Raw genomic sequence first — 14,342 nt, 5'->3', positions numbered from 1 at the left:
TGCATGTACCTGTCCAATTTTCCCAGCACCATTTATTGAAGAGACTGTCTTTACTCCATTGTATGCTCTTGCCTCCTTTGTCAAATATTAATTGAGTGTAATGGCTTGGATTGATTTCTGGGTTCTCTGTTCTGTTTCATTGATCTATATGCCTATTCTGTGTTAGTATCAGCTGTTTTGAGTACAGTGGCTTTGTAGTATAACTTGATATCTGGTATTGTGATTCCTCCAACTTTGTTCTTCTTTCTCAAGATTGCCATTGCTATTTGGGGCCTTTTTTGGTTCCATATAAATTTTTTGAGTATTTGTTCTAGACCTGTGAAATATGTTGTTGGTATTTTAATAGGGATTGCATTGAACTCATAGAATGCTTTGGGTAGTATGGACATTTTAATGATGTTGATTCTACCAATCCATGAACACAGTATATTCTTTCACTTGTTTATATCTTCCTCTATCTCTTTTTCCAATGTCCTGTAGTTTTCTGATTACAGGTCTTTTACCTCCTTGGTTAAGTTTATCCCTAATATCTTAATTTTTCTGTTGCAATGGTAAATGGGATTTTTTTATTTTTTATTTTTTAGTTTTTCTTTCTGAGAGCTCATTATTGATGTATAAAAATACCGTCGATTTCTGGATGTTAATTTTGTATCCGGCTGCATTGCCAAATTCACTTATTAAATCTAGTAGGTTTTTGGTGTAGCCTTTAAGGTTTTCTATGTACAATATCATGTTATCTGCGAATCATTTACACCATGGAATCCTATGCAGGTGTAAAGAAGGAGGATCTCTTACCATTTGAGACAGCATGGACAGACCTGGAAAGTATGCTAAGTGAAATAAACTAGTCAAAGAAAGATTAAGTATCACATGAGCTCACTCATATGTGGAATCTAATGAACAAAATAAATTGCTGAACAATATAGATCCAGAGATATAGAAGCATGGAACAAACTGATGAATCTCAGAGGGAAGGTGGGGGTTGAGGGGTGGGTGAGGAGATATTAACCGGGGAACTTATATGCATATATGCATAGTCCATGGACACAGACAATAGTGTGGTGAAGGCCTGGGAGGGGCAGGTGCGGGGTGGAAGGGGTCACTGGGAAAAAAAAAGAAAAGGACATCTATAATACTTTCAACAATGAAGATAAATTTAAAAAAAATAAAGGGGAAAAATATATAACACACATAGTAATGTACCCTTTTCATAGCTGAATATAATGAACATACAACAGCAAGGAATTTCAAATGCTTTCCTTTTGCTTATAAAATCAAAGATCATAATACCAATTCAATTTAAATAAAAGCTTGTATCATGTCTATGTCATTATAGTTGCAAGCCGGATAGGATGGAGGAAGGCAGCTTAGCTGGAGAAGGATGTGTTACTGCCTTCATTTCAAGTTCTCTCTTGGCCTGCCTTCAACATTTGCACTTGTCATTACTACTCTCTCATGCAACAAGTCCTTCTGTTCGATGGTTTTATTTCTGACAGCTTACTAACTCCAGGAATCAATGCCAGAGAGGAAGAAAGGAGCCTGGGAAAGCTGAGTGGAATAGGCATAGAAAGAACAGGATTCTTGGACAAGCCACACACAGCCAACAATGAGATGTATTACTGAGCGCTTGAGTTTTTTGAGTCTCAGTTACCTGATCCTCAAAATGAGAAAGTTAGACTAAGTTATTTTGAGGAGACAGTTCTCCAAAACATGGGTCTCTCGTGTTTCTGCACATCTTGTGAACAGAAGCACTGACTCCCTTTGTTCAGACTATTTTTTCAAGGAAATTTGTATAGTAAATAGCCGTGGAGGACACAGATGGTGTCTCCATCCCAAGAAAAGGGCAGGTGTGTTTACTGCCCATTACGAGCCAGACTCCTTAAGCCTGAGATTCCTCTCCCTTCATTGATGGGTATCATCTGGCCCTCTGTGCATCACAGACCAGGATTTCCCAGGTCAGGAGCTGAGACCTCCCTTGCTTTCCTGATGTCCCCTGGAAGAGGCCATTTTCCAAAGTGATGCAATCTTTTTGTTGTTGTTAATCCTCACCCAAGGATATTATTTCCATTGATTTTTAAAGAGTGGATGGGAGGAAGGGAGGGGGGAGAGAGAGAGAAATACCGATGTTAGGCACATTGATCCTGACTGGGGCCGGGGATGGGACCTGCAACCCAGGTACATATGCCCTTGACAGGGAATCAAACCCATGTCTCTTCAGTGTGCGGCCAAAGCTCTAACCATTTAGCACCACTGGCCAGGGCAAAGTGATGCAATCTTTCAATGCCATTGGACCTCGACATAATTCAACTTAGGGAAAGTGGGGGTTGGGCTAGGGAATCAGTGAGGTAAATGCTATATTCTTGCTACTGCCGTTGCTCTAACAAAACTCTTGTCTCTGACTCAAGTCTGTTGTGTATTCTGCCAGTGTCCATAAAATTGTATCAGGCTAACTTGATAACTTGCAATAGAGCAAACATCAGACTCATTACAGTTCTCAACAGTGGTTGGTGTCCAGATTTGGATGCGTACTAAACTCATGTGGATCTTTGATTAAACACACCGATTCCTGGGTCCCATCACCAGCTATTCTAATTTAGTCAGCCTAAGTAAGAGTGTGTGTTTTAAAAAATACTCCTCAGTTAATTCTGGTGACAAAGCCCATTTTGTGAGATACTCAGCAGTACTAAGACCCCTTCCCGCACAAATGTCTGTTATTCCGTGACTATACGTTTTGTCAGTCTCAGCTAGAACAGTAAACTCTAACATTTCCTGGACCAGCTCCCCACAGAATGCTCCACACATAGCCTTACATGACAGAAATTTCTCTGCCCTTCTGATACCTGAAGATTTCGCCAACCCTAAACAACAACATCTAAGACATTGAAAGGCAATATGAAGTAACTCTGCGTAGTAGCTCTCATTCCAAGATAAACTAACAAGAACCAAAATTTAACTAATTTGAATAATTTTCTTTTGTCCATTTTATTAAAAGTTGGACTTTAAAGGAAACTGTCCTCTTACCGCCCCCCCCCCCCAAAAGAGTGGCTATCAAGACTGAATGATGAAAAAACGAAGAAATCTGTCCCTGGGTAATTTACTTTTGATTGACTTTTATTTGGTGTAGCTAAAGGCATAGTAAAAGAATAAAACAAAATATAATTATGTATGGAATGTTTTTCTCTCTGATTTTGTAAATCTACCAATAAATTTACTCATCCAAAAAAAGCTACAGATAAATTAAGATGACTAAAGGAAAGATGAATAAATTCATGGCAAACCAGTAACTGAAAGAGAGAGATAAAATTATAAAAATGCATGTGTTTCCTCATTGCAGAGTTCCTGCCTCTGTGGTAGCAACGTCAAGTTGCACAGTGCTCCTTTGTTTATCATATGTAAAGAAGTATCCTGCTAGCAACTCCAGTGAGTGGAGAAGGGCAATGGCCCCCACTCATCCTTGCATCCCTAACCCAATACCTCGCACATAATAGATGTGCAATAAATGTTTAATGGATGAAACCTACTATGTTGATGGTTAAATGCTAGACACTGGGCTTTTCTCAGTTTCCTTCCTTCCATCTCCTTGTATAGGTTAGGTGAAAATGTAAGTTCCTATTTAAATTTTATGCCCTTCTATCTATATTTTGTTTTGCTGGTTTCTGCATGCCAAATCATGGGATCGTCTGCCTCAATAGTGACTTTAAGAAATGGTAACTATGGCCCTAGCCGGTTTGGCTCAGTGGATAGAGCATCAGCCTGAGGATTGAGGTTTGATTCTGGCCAGGGCATGTGCCTGGGTTGAGGGCTCGATCCCCAGTAGGGGGCGCACAGGAGGCAGCTGATCAATGATTCTCTCTCATCATCGATATTTCTATCTCTCTATCCCTCTCCCTTCCTCTTTAAAATCAATAAAAAAAATATTTTAAAAAAAGAAATGGTAACTATGACAAGAAGTAGCGATTCTTCAAATGAATAAATACTGATAGTCACTTTTATGGGTCCTGTCTCTGTCATACCTTTTAAACAAATGCCTAAGCCCTATTCTATACATTAGCTATGATGCAGTGGTGGGTTTCTAATAATTGACACTCAGGAGAACAGGATTTCACCCCCCCCAATATGTCTTTTTGGTATGAGGATTATTTGATGCTGACTATTTTTAAGCAACAAACATCTCAGGAACAGCTTTCTACCTCCCCCTCAACTGCCTAAAAGAATTTAGATAGAGGCCTATTTCAGGAATGGAGCTATACAATCAGAGATAACTACAAAGAATATGAGCTAGGTGTGGTAGACAGCAGGGAATTCAGTCAAATTCTCCATGTTCCTTTGTCTCTTCAAAAAAGCATTTGCTCGGCAAACATTTGTTTTTCCTGTCTTCCTGTGAAATTTTTCCTGCCCTTTGAAGTCCCAGACCCTTAACATCTTCCCCTTAGCTCTGGATGATATATAAGCCTCAATTGCCTATCTGTCTTTGAACCTCATATTATTGTGAAGCTCCCATATGACAATTTAATCCTTAGACAAAGCCCAAAGAACCAAGAGGAGTAGAAAGAAATTTTTCCTCCCCAACAAGTTTAATTGATTTCATATATACAGGCGTGAGCAGAAGTAGATTCACAGTTGTGAGGATGCAAAACATAGAGTTTATTCTTGTAGTATTGCTATTTATTATTGTATTATTTATTATTATTAACCTACTTTCGCCTACCCCTGCATTCTTTTTTTTTTTTTTTAAGAAAAATGTGTTTTTATTGATATTAGAGAGAGAGAGAGAAAGGGAGAGGGAGAGAGAGATAGAAACATCAATGAGAGAGAAACATTAATGGGCTGCTTCCTACATGGCACCTACTGGGGATCGAGCCCACAACCCAGGCATGTGCTCTGACCAGGAATCAAACCAGCAACCTCTTGTTGCATTGGATGACACTGAATCCACTGAGCTACACCGGCGAGGCCATACCCCTATATTCTACCTTGTCTTTTCTAGTTTTCCTGAACTCTTTCCTAGATATCAGAGATTGAAACCTCTAGCCTGCAGGATCCCCTAATTCTAAGCTGAATTTTATCAGCATTACCACTAAAACCAAACCCCATTTCTGGGAGCCAAAAGTGCAGCTTGGAGAGGGAGGAGAAATGGGCTGTAGTCTCAGCTGTGACTCAGCTAACTAGAGTTTCAAAACAGACTTTCTCTTCTAAGTTTTCAGAGTCAAAACTCTAAGAAACCACAACGCTATTGACACTCAGGGAAACAGGATTTCACACCCCCCCAAATAGGTCTTTTTGGTATGAGGATTATTTGATGCTATTTCTTCTTTATGTAATTAAACCTTTTGCAACAAAAGATATAACATTTCCCAATTTTACAGAAGATAAGGTTAGAGCTTCCACATCGAAATGAGAAAAAGGAAGAATTTCACCAGTGCTTGGGCAGAATTTAGTGAACTATAAAAATACTTTAAAATTTACTTGGGATTAGAACAACCCAAATATTTAAAATACTTTAAAATTTACCAGGATTAGAAATTCCATAATTTAAAATTTATTAACCCATAGTCTACTGTTTTCCTCTTAAAAATGTTTGATTTTTTTTAAATCTAAAAGGCTCTAAGATAATTATCATACAAGCAAGCAGTATTAATAGAAGCATAAGATCTTTTTCCTTTTGGAGTTTTAGCAAAACCACATTGGCTTCCCTGTTATTTTCTTCCTCCTTCTTCTTTATGTCTCCCTTAACTAGAGAGAGAATATAAAGTGGCACTTTTAAAAATCATACTGGTTAACATTTAATTGAGTTTAATTGTTCCATTCTAATTTGCAATGCTAATGAGTAGACTATTACATGGAGCAGTGTTATGTCTCTAAAACTAATCTCTATATTTGATTTGTTTCCCTTTAGTTAAATGGCTCCCTTTGGAGTTTTCCCTGCAGTAACAGCACTCCATGGAAATGTGACTCCAGGGAATCTAATTGTTCTCTGCAACGATGCTGGGCCATCTACCAGTTTCAACAACAGCAGCAAAATCCCATTTCCTTTTTCTTCTTCCCAACTCTTGCTTTTATTGTCAAATGTTTACCCAGAAACTAGGGGAAAAAAACATAAAAATGTAAAAATTGACTATGATTGGTGCTGCTGTTTGAAATTTCAACATGGTATTTGGATCTTTCTCCCTGGCAGCTCTAGTAAACTCCCTACCTCATGCTTCTTGTAGTTATTTGTGGCAGCACCTGAACGGAGATGAAATACCTGTTTCTAGAACCAGAAGGGGGCTTGAGTCCTTACCAGCAAAATGCAGTAAGCAATCATGCTTGCTGAATGTTTTCTCTCACTGTGAATCATCCTGCTGCTCAGAAAGAGCGTTCACCTATGAAACATACTTACAACTCTGTTAGGTAATGGAATCTCTACTTATTCATGATTCATACACTAAAAGCAAAAAGAAACTTAAGAGTCCTTCTTAGTCATAAGGTCATAGATAGTATTGTACTTTCTTCCAATTCTGTCACTGTGAGCCAATGTACAATTACTTCCAAAATGAATTTTTAAAGATAATTTGAAATTACATCATGCATAATAATTGTGCTTGTAATTAAAATATTCTCTGACTTATTTGCTTTGATAAATAGTGGTTTAGGCTTTATTTTATTGTAGCAATTCCATTTTTTATACTAGTTTTAAAATCTTCTGATGTCCTACTAGGTGCAGGCACTGAGCAAGGTGCCCAAGTTGATACAAATACAAATAATATATAGTCACTAACTTTAAGAAGCTTATAGTTTAGCAAGGGGATAAGACAACGTGACCTCAAATAAAATTTAATAAGAAGAGTTCCATGAAAAGAGTCATGTGAAGAGTAATGGGGGATCAAAAGTGAGAGTGTCAGGGCTGAAGAATGAAGTGCAATAATTAAAGTGCAATGCTTTCAGGAGGAGGATGGTCACTTTATGTGAAAGTTAGTGCCCACAACAGCTCTGGATACATGCATCCCAATGAAGAAAGTTTTATATTGTTACTAGAGGCCCGGTGCACAAAATTTGTATACGGGTAGGGTTCCTAGGCCTGGCGGGTGATCAGGGCCGATCAGGTTCCCCACTTCCCAGCCTTCCCGCCTCCTCCTTCCCTCACTGCCTCAGCACCCCGCCACTGCCGCTAGTCGCCCCCCATGTTCCTCACCTCACCCTGGTGGTCAGTGCACATCATAGCAAGCGATCGAACTCCTGGTCTCTGGGTCGAACTCCCGAGGGGACAATTTGCATATTAGCCTTTTATTATATAGGATATGGGTTGAGCCCTCTCCTATCTCTTTCATCTTTGTGTTGTTTGGAATTGTGTTAAAATTAATAGTATTGATTAGTTACCACAGATGGTAACTAGGCTTATTGTGGGGGTCATTTTGTAAGGTATGTTGTATGTCAATTAAAAAAATTTGTGATAACTTGTATAAGGTTAGCCTTATCAAATATGTTTGTTGGTCAAACACTTTTGCCAAGGTTATTACAATTTAAGAAAGAGACTTAAAATTTTGGAAGGAAAAAGTTTTCAGATATTCTTAAAAACTTTAAAAGGATGCCTACATAATCAAGTAATCTGCTAAGTACATGTAATTTGCCTGTGTTTACTAGAATGGTACATTTAAGAACTATTAACCATTAATAGTTCAGTTTTAGTTACTACGCATTCTTAAAAGTAATTAATTAATATATGTTTCTTTAAAAACATTGCGTAAAATTTAGAGTTTCCATTAGGTCTTAATATGTTCTCCCCTTCAGTCCAACAGTGAAATATTACTAGATATAGGCCTTGAAAGCTCATATTCTAGGCCTGCATACAGTAGTCCCCAGGAGAGGCTTCTTCTATTCCCCCATGAGTGATTGGTGCCTGACCTTTCTGTCTTCTTCGTAAGTAGATTTATGATCAACACCAGTTAATGAAGGTTCCTGTACCAGGTAAGAAAGCTGAGTCTTGGAGCGTTGCCGGATGGAAGCTCTGTAAATAAAAAGATGAAACCGTTTGTAGATTGTGGGCAGGTTGGAACAGAAGTCAACTGGTATCCAAGTTTACAAGACATGTGTCAAATAAACAGAAATGTTTTCCGGGTCACCTGGTAACCAGATAAGGGATCTTTCTGATTAAACTAGACAGAGTTATTCTTAGGGCAGAATTAATCAGTGGGGTTGCTCTGGGCCCTAAGCTAGACCTTGACCCAGAAGGGAGAAAAAGAAGGGGGGCAAAGTTGTCCTACTAGTTTACCAGAAAAAGGTGTAAGACTCAAATCCATTCTGAACCCACATGGCTCTGCTAATTGCTATCATAGCAATAGGCCATTGCCTTTACTTCCCTTCTGGCTGTATTTTAATCTACCCATCCCTGCCTCCCCCCCCGCCATCACCTTATACTTCGTATACTTCAAAGTTTTGCCACCTCTATACAAATGAGCTAGTCTGAAAGGAAATAGAACCCCTAGTGACATATTCTCCAGGCTATATATCACCCCTAGCGATGCATTTAAATTTTATTGATATATAATTTAACTTGATGTGTTCATTCATTCATTCAACAGAAGTTTATTGGGCACCTACAGCATGCAATATTCCAGGTGCTGTGTGGGATACAAAGACTGGTCAATGACAGACTTGTCCCTCAAGGAACTTAAATTGTATAGAGGAGCAACACATGTACACCCAATCCTGATGTAAGGAAAAATGTACTAAGTGCTATAGGGCAGGTTTGAATAAAGAGTATGAAAATGTAAAGGAAAAAGACATGTATGGTAGATGTTACCATAGAAGGCTTCTTGGAAGAGGTGACTAAGGTAGGGTTTGGGTTTTTGTAGACTAGAAGGAACAGCATTTCTAATTGAGAGAACAGTGTAAACGGAAGCATGAAGAGAGGAGAGAACAGGAACACTCATTAGATATACTTAGTACAGGACAGATATAGGAAGTGATTGGTTCAGGTTGTTTTGTTTCAATTTTCTGCGATTTCTGGGAAAGAGATTCTACTCTCCTCTAGATTAAGCTTAAAACAAAGTAGAGCTGAGGAGAGAGACTTGGACAAATCATTGACACCCCAGCCTCGCCTGGAGCCAAAGCATCCTCCTGGGACTATTCCTTCTGTCAACTGCTTCTCTGCCTTTCAAGGTTAAACCAGGTCGAGTTAGGTTTTCATTCATTTGCAAACAGTGTCTTCAGTGACAAAGGCAATGCTGAAGACTTGGGAGGAGGGCAGTTTCCTGGAAGCATTAATTGGAAGTCATATGGTGTAAGAGGGCAACGTGAGAGATGAGGAGACCTATGTCAACTGCTTAGTGCGATCCAGAGGGAACCATTCACAAGCCTCTATCCTTTGTATCCAGGTGCAATTGGACTAAAACTCCTATCAGGGTGGTGCCTGCCTATTACACATGCTCCTTTAGCCTTCTTGAGAAGGCAGTAACACATCGACTTAATTAATCTAATTTGTTACCACGTTCTGTTAATGGTACCGCCGTCCTCTTAGTCACCCAGTTCCAACAAGGTGCATTTATCTCAATTCCTCCCTGTTCCTTGCTCTTACATATTCAAACTCTTGCCAGACCTCATAATGAACAGGCATGAAGCCACTCCTTACCTCCTACTGCCTGCTACCACACTGGCTTCTTCTGGGGCACCCCTTTTCCCTCCCAATCTGACCTGAAGCTACAGCAACAGAGTCATTTGAGTTTGGTAACTAAGGTCGAACTGTCTTGTCCAGATGGTGTAAGGAATAGACATGTGTCACCTGGAGAGAGCAGAGTGCGTGACAGGGCTGAGACTTAAGTTCATGGCGCTGAAATAAAACTCAGAGCATTAGAAGTCATAGCAGGAGTATATGAAGAGAAGAAGGTGCCAAAATATACTTGACTACCTTCCGGTCTGAGCATGGGAAGACCTATATCCTTGTCCCCTCGGATTTCTACTACTTTAATATTACATTTCATAGGTCTCTCTCTCTCTCTCTCTCTCTCTCTCTCTCTCTCTCTCTCTCTCTCTCCCTCTCTCTCTCTCTCTCTCTCTCTCCCTTCCTATCCCTCACACCATTCCACCTGTCTCAGATAGGCTGTCCCAATGAGACAGCTAGGCAGGCACCCTATCTGCCAGGCAGTTCCCCTCTGATCTACCATAAACACCAGAGTTATAATTCTACCTAAGCCCTTCCAGAAACCTACAACATCCGCCACTCCCTTTCTCAGAAGCTGCTTTACTACTTCTCAACGCAAACAAAAGCAGCTAGATTGGGAAATAAGTTAGCTGAATAAATAATACTTGCTCTCAACATTGTTATTTAGAAAATTAATTTCTTCATCCATTAAATTGTTCTTGAACCTAAAATCTATGACTAAAGAGAGACTTAGCCTTCAGAAAGACCTTAGGCAAGGAAATAAGGTACAAATTAACATTCCACTTAGTCATCTTTTAGCAAAAAAAAAATTAAAAATCTGTCAGCCTACACAATGAGATATTTTTAACCATCTTCTCATTTAAAGTTGTAAATCTTTCTCTGCAGGAAGTTAATAGCTTCTTTCTGTGTATAGATTGTATTTCTGGATTTCTCATCCTAGCCACCAAAATCTAGTCTTTGTGAGAACAAATGGTCAAAGAGGACATGTTTGTATTAAAATGGTTATCTGGTCCTGATGACAGATTGTAAGTAAACTATTTAGAACAGATGGAATTTGGTGCAGCACGCTCCCAACTTATTCTTTTCTAAATTCCATAAAACTAGCATTTCATGAAATTTTTCTGAATGATCTGTTCTCCAAAGGAAAAATAAAAAACTCTAAGCATAAACTTAGTGAACTACCCTTTGAATATTAAAAATAAATAAATGTATGTTTGTACTACTTGAAGTTGTTACCTGAATGTTTTGTTTTAAGCTCTTTAGCCATTTTTCAATAAATGATTAGCTAGTTATCGTGAATGAACAAGTCCTGAATTAAATGATCTAGAAATGTAAAAAAATGTTAGAGAAATATGCTGTCAGTTCATTGGCTACTGTAGTATCCTAACTTAAGAAAAAGAATCTTTTTAATATTAAAGGAATTATTTTATTAAAACACTTAAACCAGGATGAAAGCCTAAATTTACAGTCTTACTCACAGTGTACAACAACAAAAATATGTTTTGAGAGTGAATACTGATATATTTATCCATAGAAAAATAAAAACCTAAAATATAAACTAAATAAATACATAGCCAATGTTTGGGGAAATTATATTTAAACATTAGAAAATGCACTTCTTATTTCATCTAACTAAAACATGATTTGACTTCAGAAGGTTACTCTGGAAGAAATATTTAAATTCAATTGCAACTCAGAAGGTTAAAGAGTAGAGCTAAAGAAATGAATCTGACCTCCATGTAAGGTGGTAATTCATACCACAGTTAGCTTTGGTGGGAAAGACTCAATACAGATATTTTCTAAAACAACCATGTTTCTAAGTTCAATAAACAACATTTTAACTATAGAGCATCTCTATCATGACCCTAACCCTAATAAAATGAGAAGCTAAAGTTAAACAAAAACTCCTCATTAATTAGAAACAGGACTGTCAATATAGCAACCAAGAATTCATTTGCATGTTCCTATTACACAAGACTTGGGCCTGTGCTTAGGGTTTTCCTGGTAGTACCCAAAATATTACCTAAGAGTCCTAAGAATATTTGAAAACCTTAAAATCTGCCCCAGGGCTCAAACTTACCTTAAACTAGCCCGGTAGCTCCCTCTGCTAAAGGTCTGTTTGCTCTCAAGTAAAGCACCTTCAGTGTCATCTTTTCCTATTTCAACACAGCATGAGGGATTCCTTAGTGTATGCAATAAACAGAACCATATCAAAATAAAATTACTTACTATGCTTGCCTCGCACATAATTACCATGCCTGATGCTAAAACAGACATTAACTATTAACTTTATTGCAATAAGTAAAATAACCCTTGTCCAGCACATTCTAACAAAAGATTTCAAAATAATAGGCAAGATTGAATCTTTCAAACTACATATGTATAATAACCTATGTGTTATAACCACAGAAACAGATATCTTATAGCATGAATCATAAAAAACCTTAAGGGAAGCCCACTGGAAGTAGGAAAAAAATTATAGACTCACCAAATTTAAAAAAAAAATCATTTCAGAATAAATCACAAGTTATATGTATAAAGTTACATAATTATATAATTGTATAGTCTGTAACTATACAATTATATCCAGTGGAGTTCAAAATTGATATGTGACATGGTAGAGAAAGTGTGGAGTGGTTGATTAATGTAGGTTGAGATAAACCACCAAAACTGAAAATTCAGATTGAAAAAGAGAAGGTGTGCTAGGGCCTGAAGTATCTATTTACATTAGTGAAAATAAGCACAATACATTTTAGTCATTGATTCATTCACTCAACCAACAAGAATAGAGCTCCTACTGTGTGCAAGACACTATAGAGAGTCTCTCTTATTTGCAAAGTGTGTGGGGGTGGGGGGGTGGGGGGGGGGAATGGGCTAAGAGGGAGGGATGAAGTTGAATGTTCTTCAACAGAACACCTGGGCTCTATGACTTGATAAGATAACGGAACCTCCTGAGTGCCTGTCCTTTCCTGTATCATTTACATAATGCCTCCAAGGGCTTTTGGGAGAACAAATAAGACAGTGTATATTAAAGTGCATAGAAAAACATAAAGCATTAATACATTAACTATTTAATACAATATACAAGCATAATGAACAAGGCACTTACCCTTTATGCCCTCCTCATTAAGGGCTTGATCTCCTTGACTTTGCAAAGTCACTAGAGTGAAGTAAACTCCTTTTCTTTCCAACAGTTCTTCATGTGTACCTCTTTCCACTGCTGCACCATGTTCAAAACCAATAATGACATCCGCAGCTCTAACCGTGGATAGGCGATGAGCGACTGAAATGATCGTATGCCCATGCTGAATCTGTAACAATGCATAGTGCACCATTAACTGAGACTGTAAGACAGAGCAGGCATTGACCTTTGGTTCATCTCGGAATTCACAAGTGAGTCAGAGCCTCAGTCCCTGGGAGAATCCTTAAATAGGCTGTGCAGACATTAGAAATAGCCAGCACACTTTCTCACATTGTTGGTCCAGTTGTTGCTATTAAACAACAGCTAAAACAAAAAAGGAAAATTTAAAACTCACAGATTTTGCGCTAGTCGGTTTGGCTCAGTGGATAGAGTGCTGGCCTGCAGACCAAAGGTTCCGGGTTTGATTCTGGTCAAGGGCACATACCTTGGTTGCAGGATCCTCCCTGCCCGGACCCTGGTCAGGACAAGTGCAGGAGGCAACCAATCGATGTGTTTCTCTCACATCAATATTTCTTTCTGTCTTTCCCTCTCTCTTCCACTATCTCTAAGAAATCAATGGCAGAATATCCTCGGGTAAGGATTAAAAAAGAAATAAAATGAAACTCACAGATTTTAAGTTAGACCTAACAAGATTTTAACTTTTACATGTGCAACTTCTGGAAGCAAATCATAACTGTCTTCTATTCAATTGTGAGGAACATTGCAGTCAGCCAATATTTTCTAAACAGTCAGACTGGATACACCCACGACCCATATAGCATCATAGCATCTCTCTCTCTCTCTCTCTCTCTCTCTCTCTCTCTCTCTCTCTCTCTCCCCTCCCCCCCCCCCCCGCCCCCAATAAGCAGCCTTTCCTACAACAGCACAAACATTTCCACATGTAAAATGAACTCAGACTTTCCACAAACCTTACTCAGTGCCTCTTGCACCATGGCTTCGCTCTCATTGTCCAGTGCCGAGGTGGCCATGTCCAAAAGCAGGATCTTGGGATTTCGAACCAGGGCTCTAGCAATGGCTACTCTTTGTTTCTGGCCGCCACTCATCTGGCCTCCTCCTTCTCCAACAAGAGTGTCAAATTGCTAGAAAGAAAGTGAGCCCAGTAATGAATAGGAAGAATTTGAAGACTCCTGACTAATCCTTCATGAGGTCCTTTCTAGCTTCCTCCTCAAACATGAATTTTCAGAGATCTAACTTTTACTGAAATACCCTTTCCTGAAACAGGTCTCATCAATATTTGTGTTTAAGATTTTAAAAAATTGATTTAATCTCTTAGTCCCAGGTTCACTGGCTGTGTAAATGTTTCTGCTTAGCTCAACTTCAAATAAAATGTTCCCACCAAACTAAAAGTTGATTGAGATCCTGAAAATCCATTTTAGAGGATTAGAGCACTTATCAGATCTCATTTCTTTTCTCTAGCTAAACAACACAGAAAAACACAATGCTAAAGCTGTCTTTATATTGTGGAATACCAAGCCACCTTTATAACCATCACCATCGAGAGCA

The 14,342-nt window shown here is 38.6% G+C and overlaps 1 protein-coding gene across 1 annotated transcript in view; it reads right to left on the bottom strand.

The window, feature by feature from the left end:
• Positions 1-14,342, bottom strand: part of ABCB11 (ATP binding cassette subfamily B member 11) — a gene marked incomplete at both ends in the record, with an annotated part of 79,685 nt that overhangs the window by 23,824 nt on the left and 41,519 nt on the right. Inside the window, 4 exons of the mRNA XM_081095719.1 lie at positions 7,882-7,984; positions 11,718-11,793; positions 12,747-12,948; positions 13,748-13,918. Of these exons, the coding sequence (XP_080951845.1) occupies positions 7,882-7,984; positions 11,718-11,793; positions 12,747-12,948; positions 13,748-13,918 (552 nt within the window). The remainder of the gene's footprint in view (positions 1-7,881; positions 7,985-11,717; positions 11,794-12,746; positions 12,949-13,747; positions 13,919-14,342) is intronic.

The sequence above is a fragment of the Myotis nattereri genome (assembly GCF_964212035.1).
Source record: "Myotis nattereri genome assembly, chromosome: 7".
NCBI classification, from domain to species: domain Eukaryota; kingdom Metazoa; phylum Chordata; class Mammalia; order Chiroptera; family Vespertilionidae; genus Myotis; species Myotis nattereri.
The sequence above is the reverse complement of the archived record's forward strand: the minus strand, read 5'-3'. Positions and strand labels throughout refer to the sequence as shown.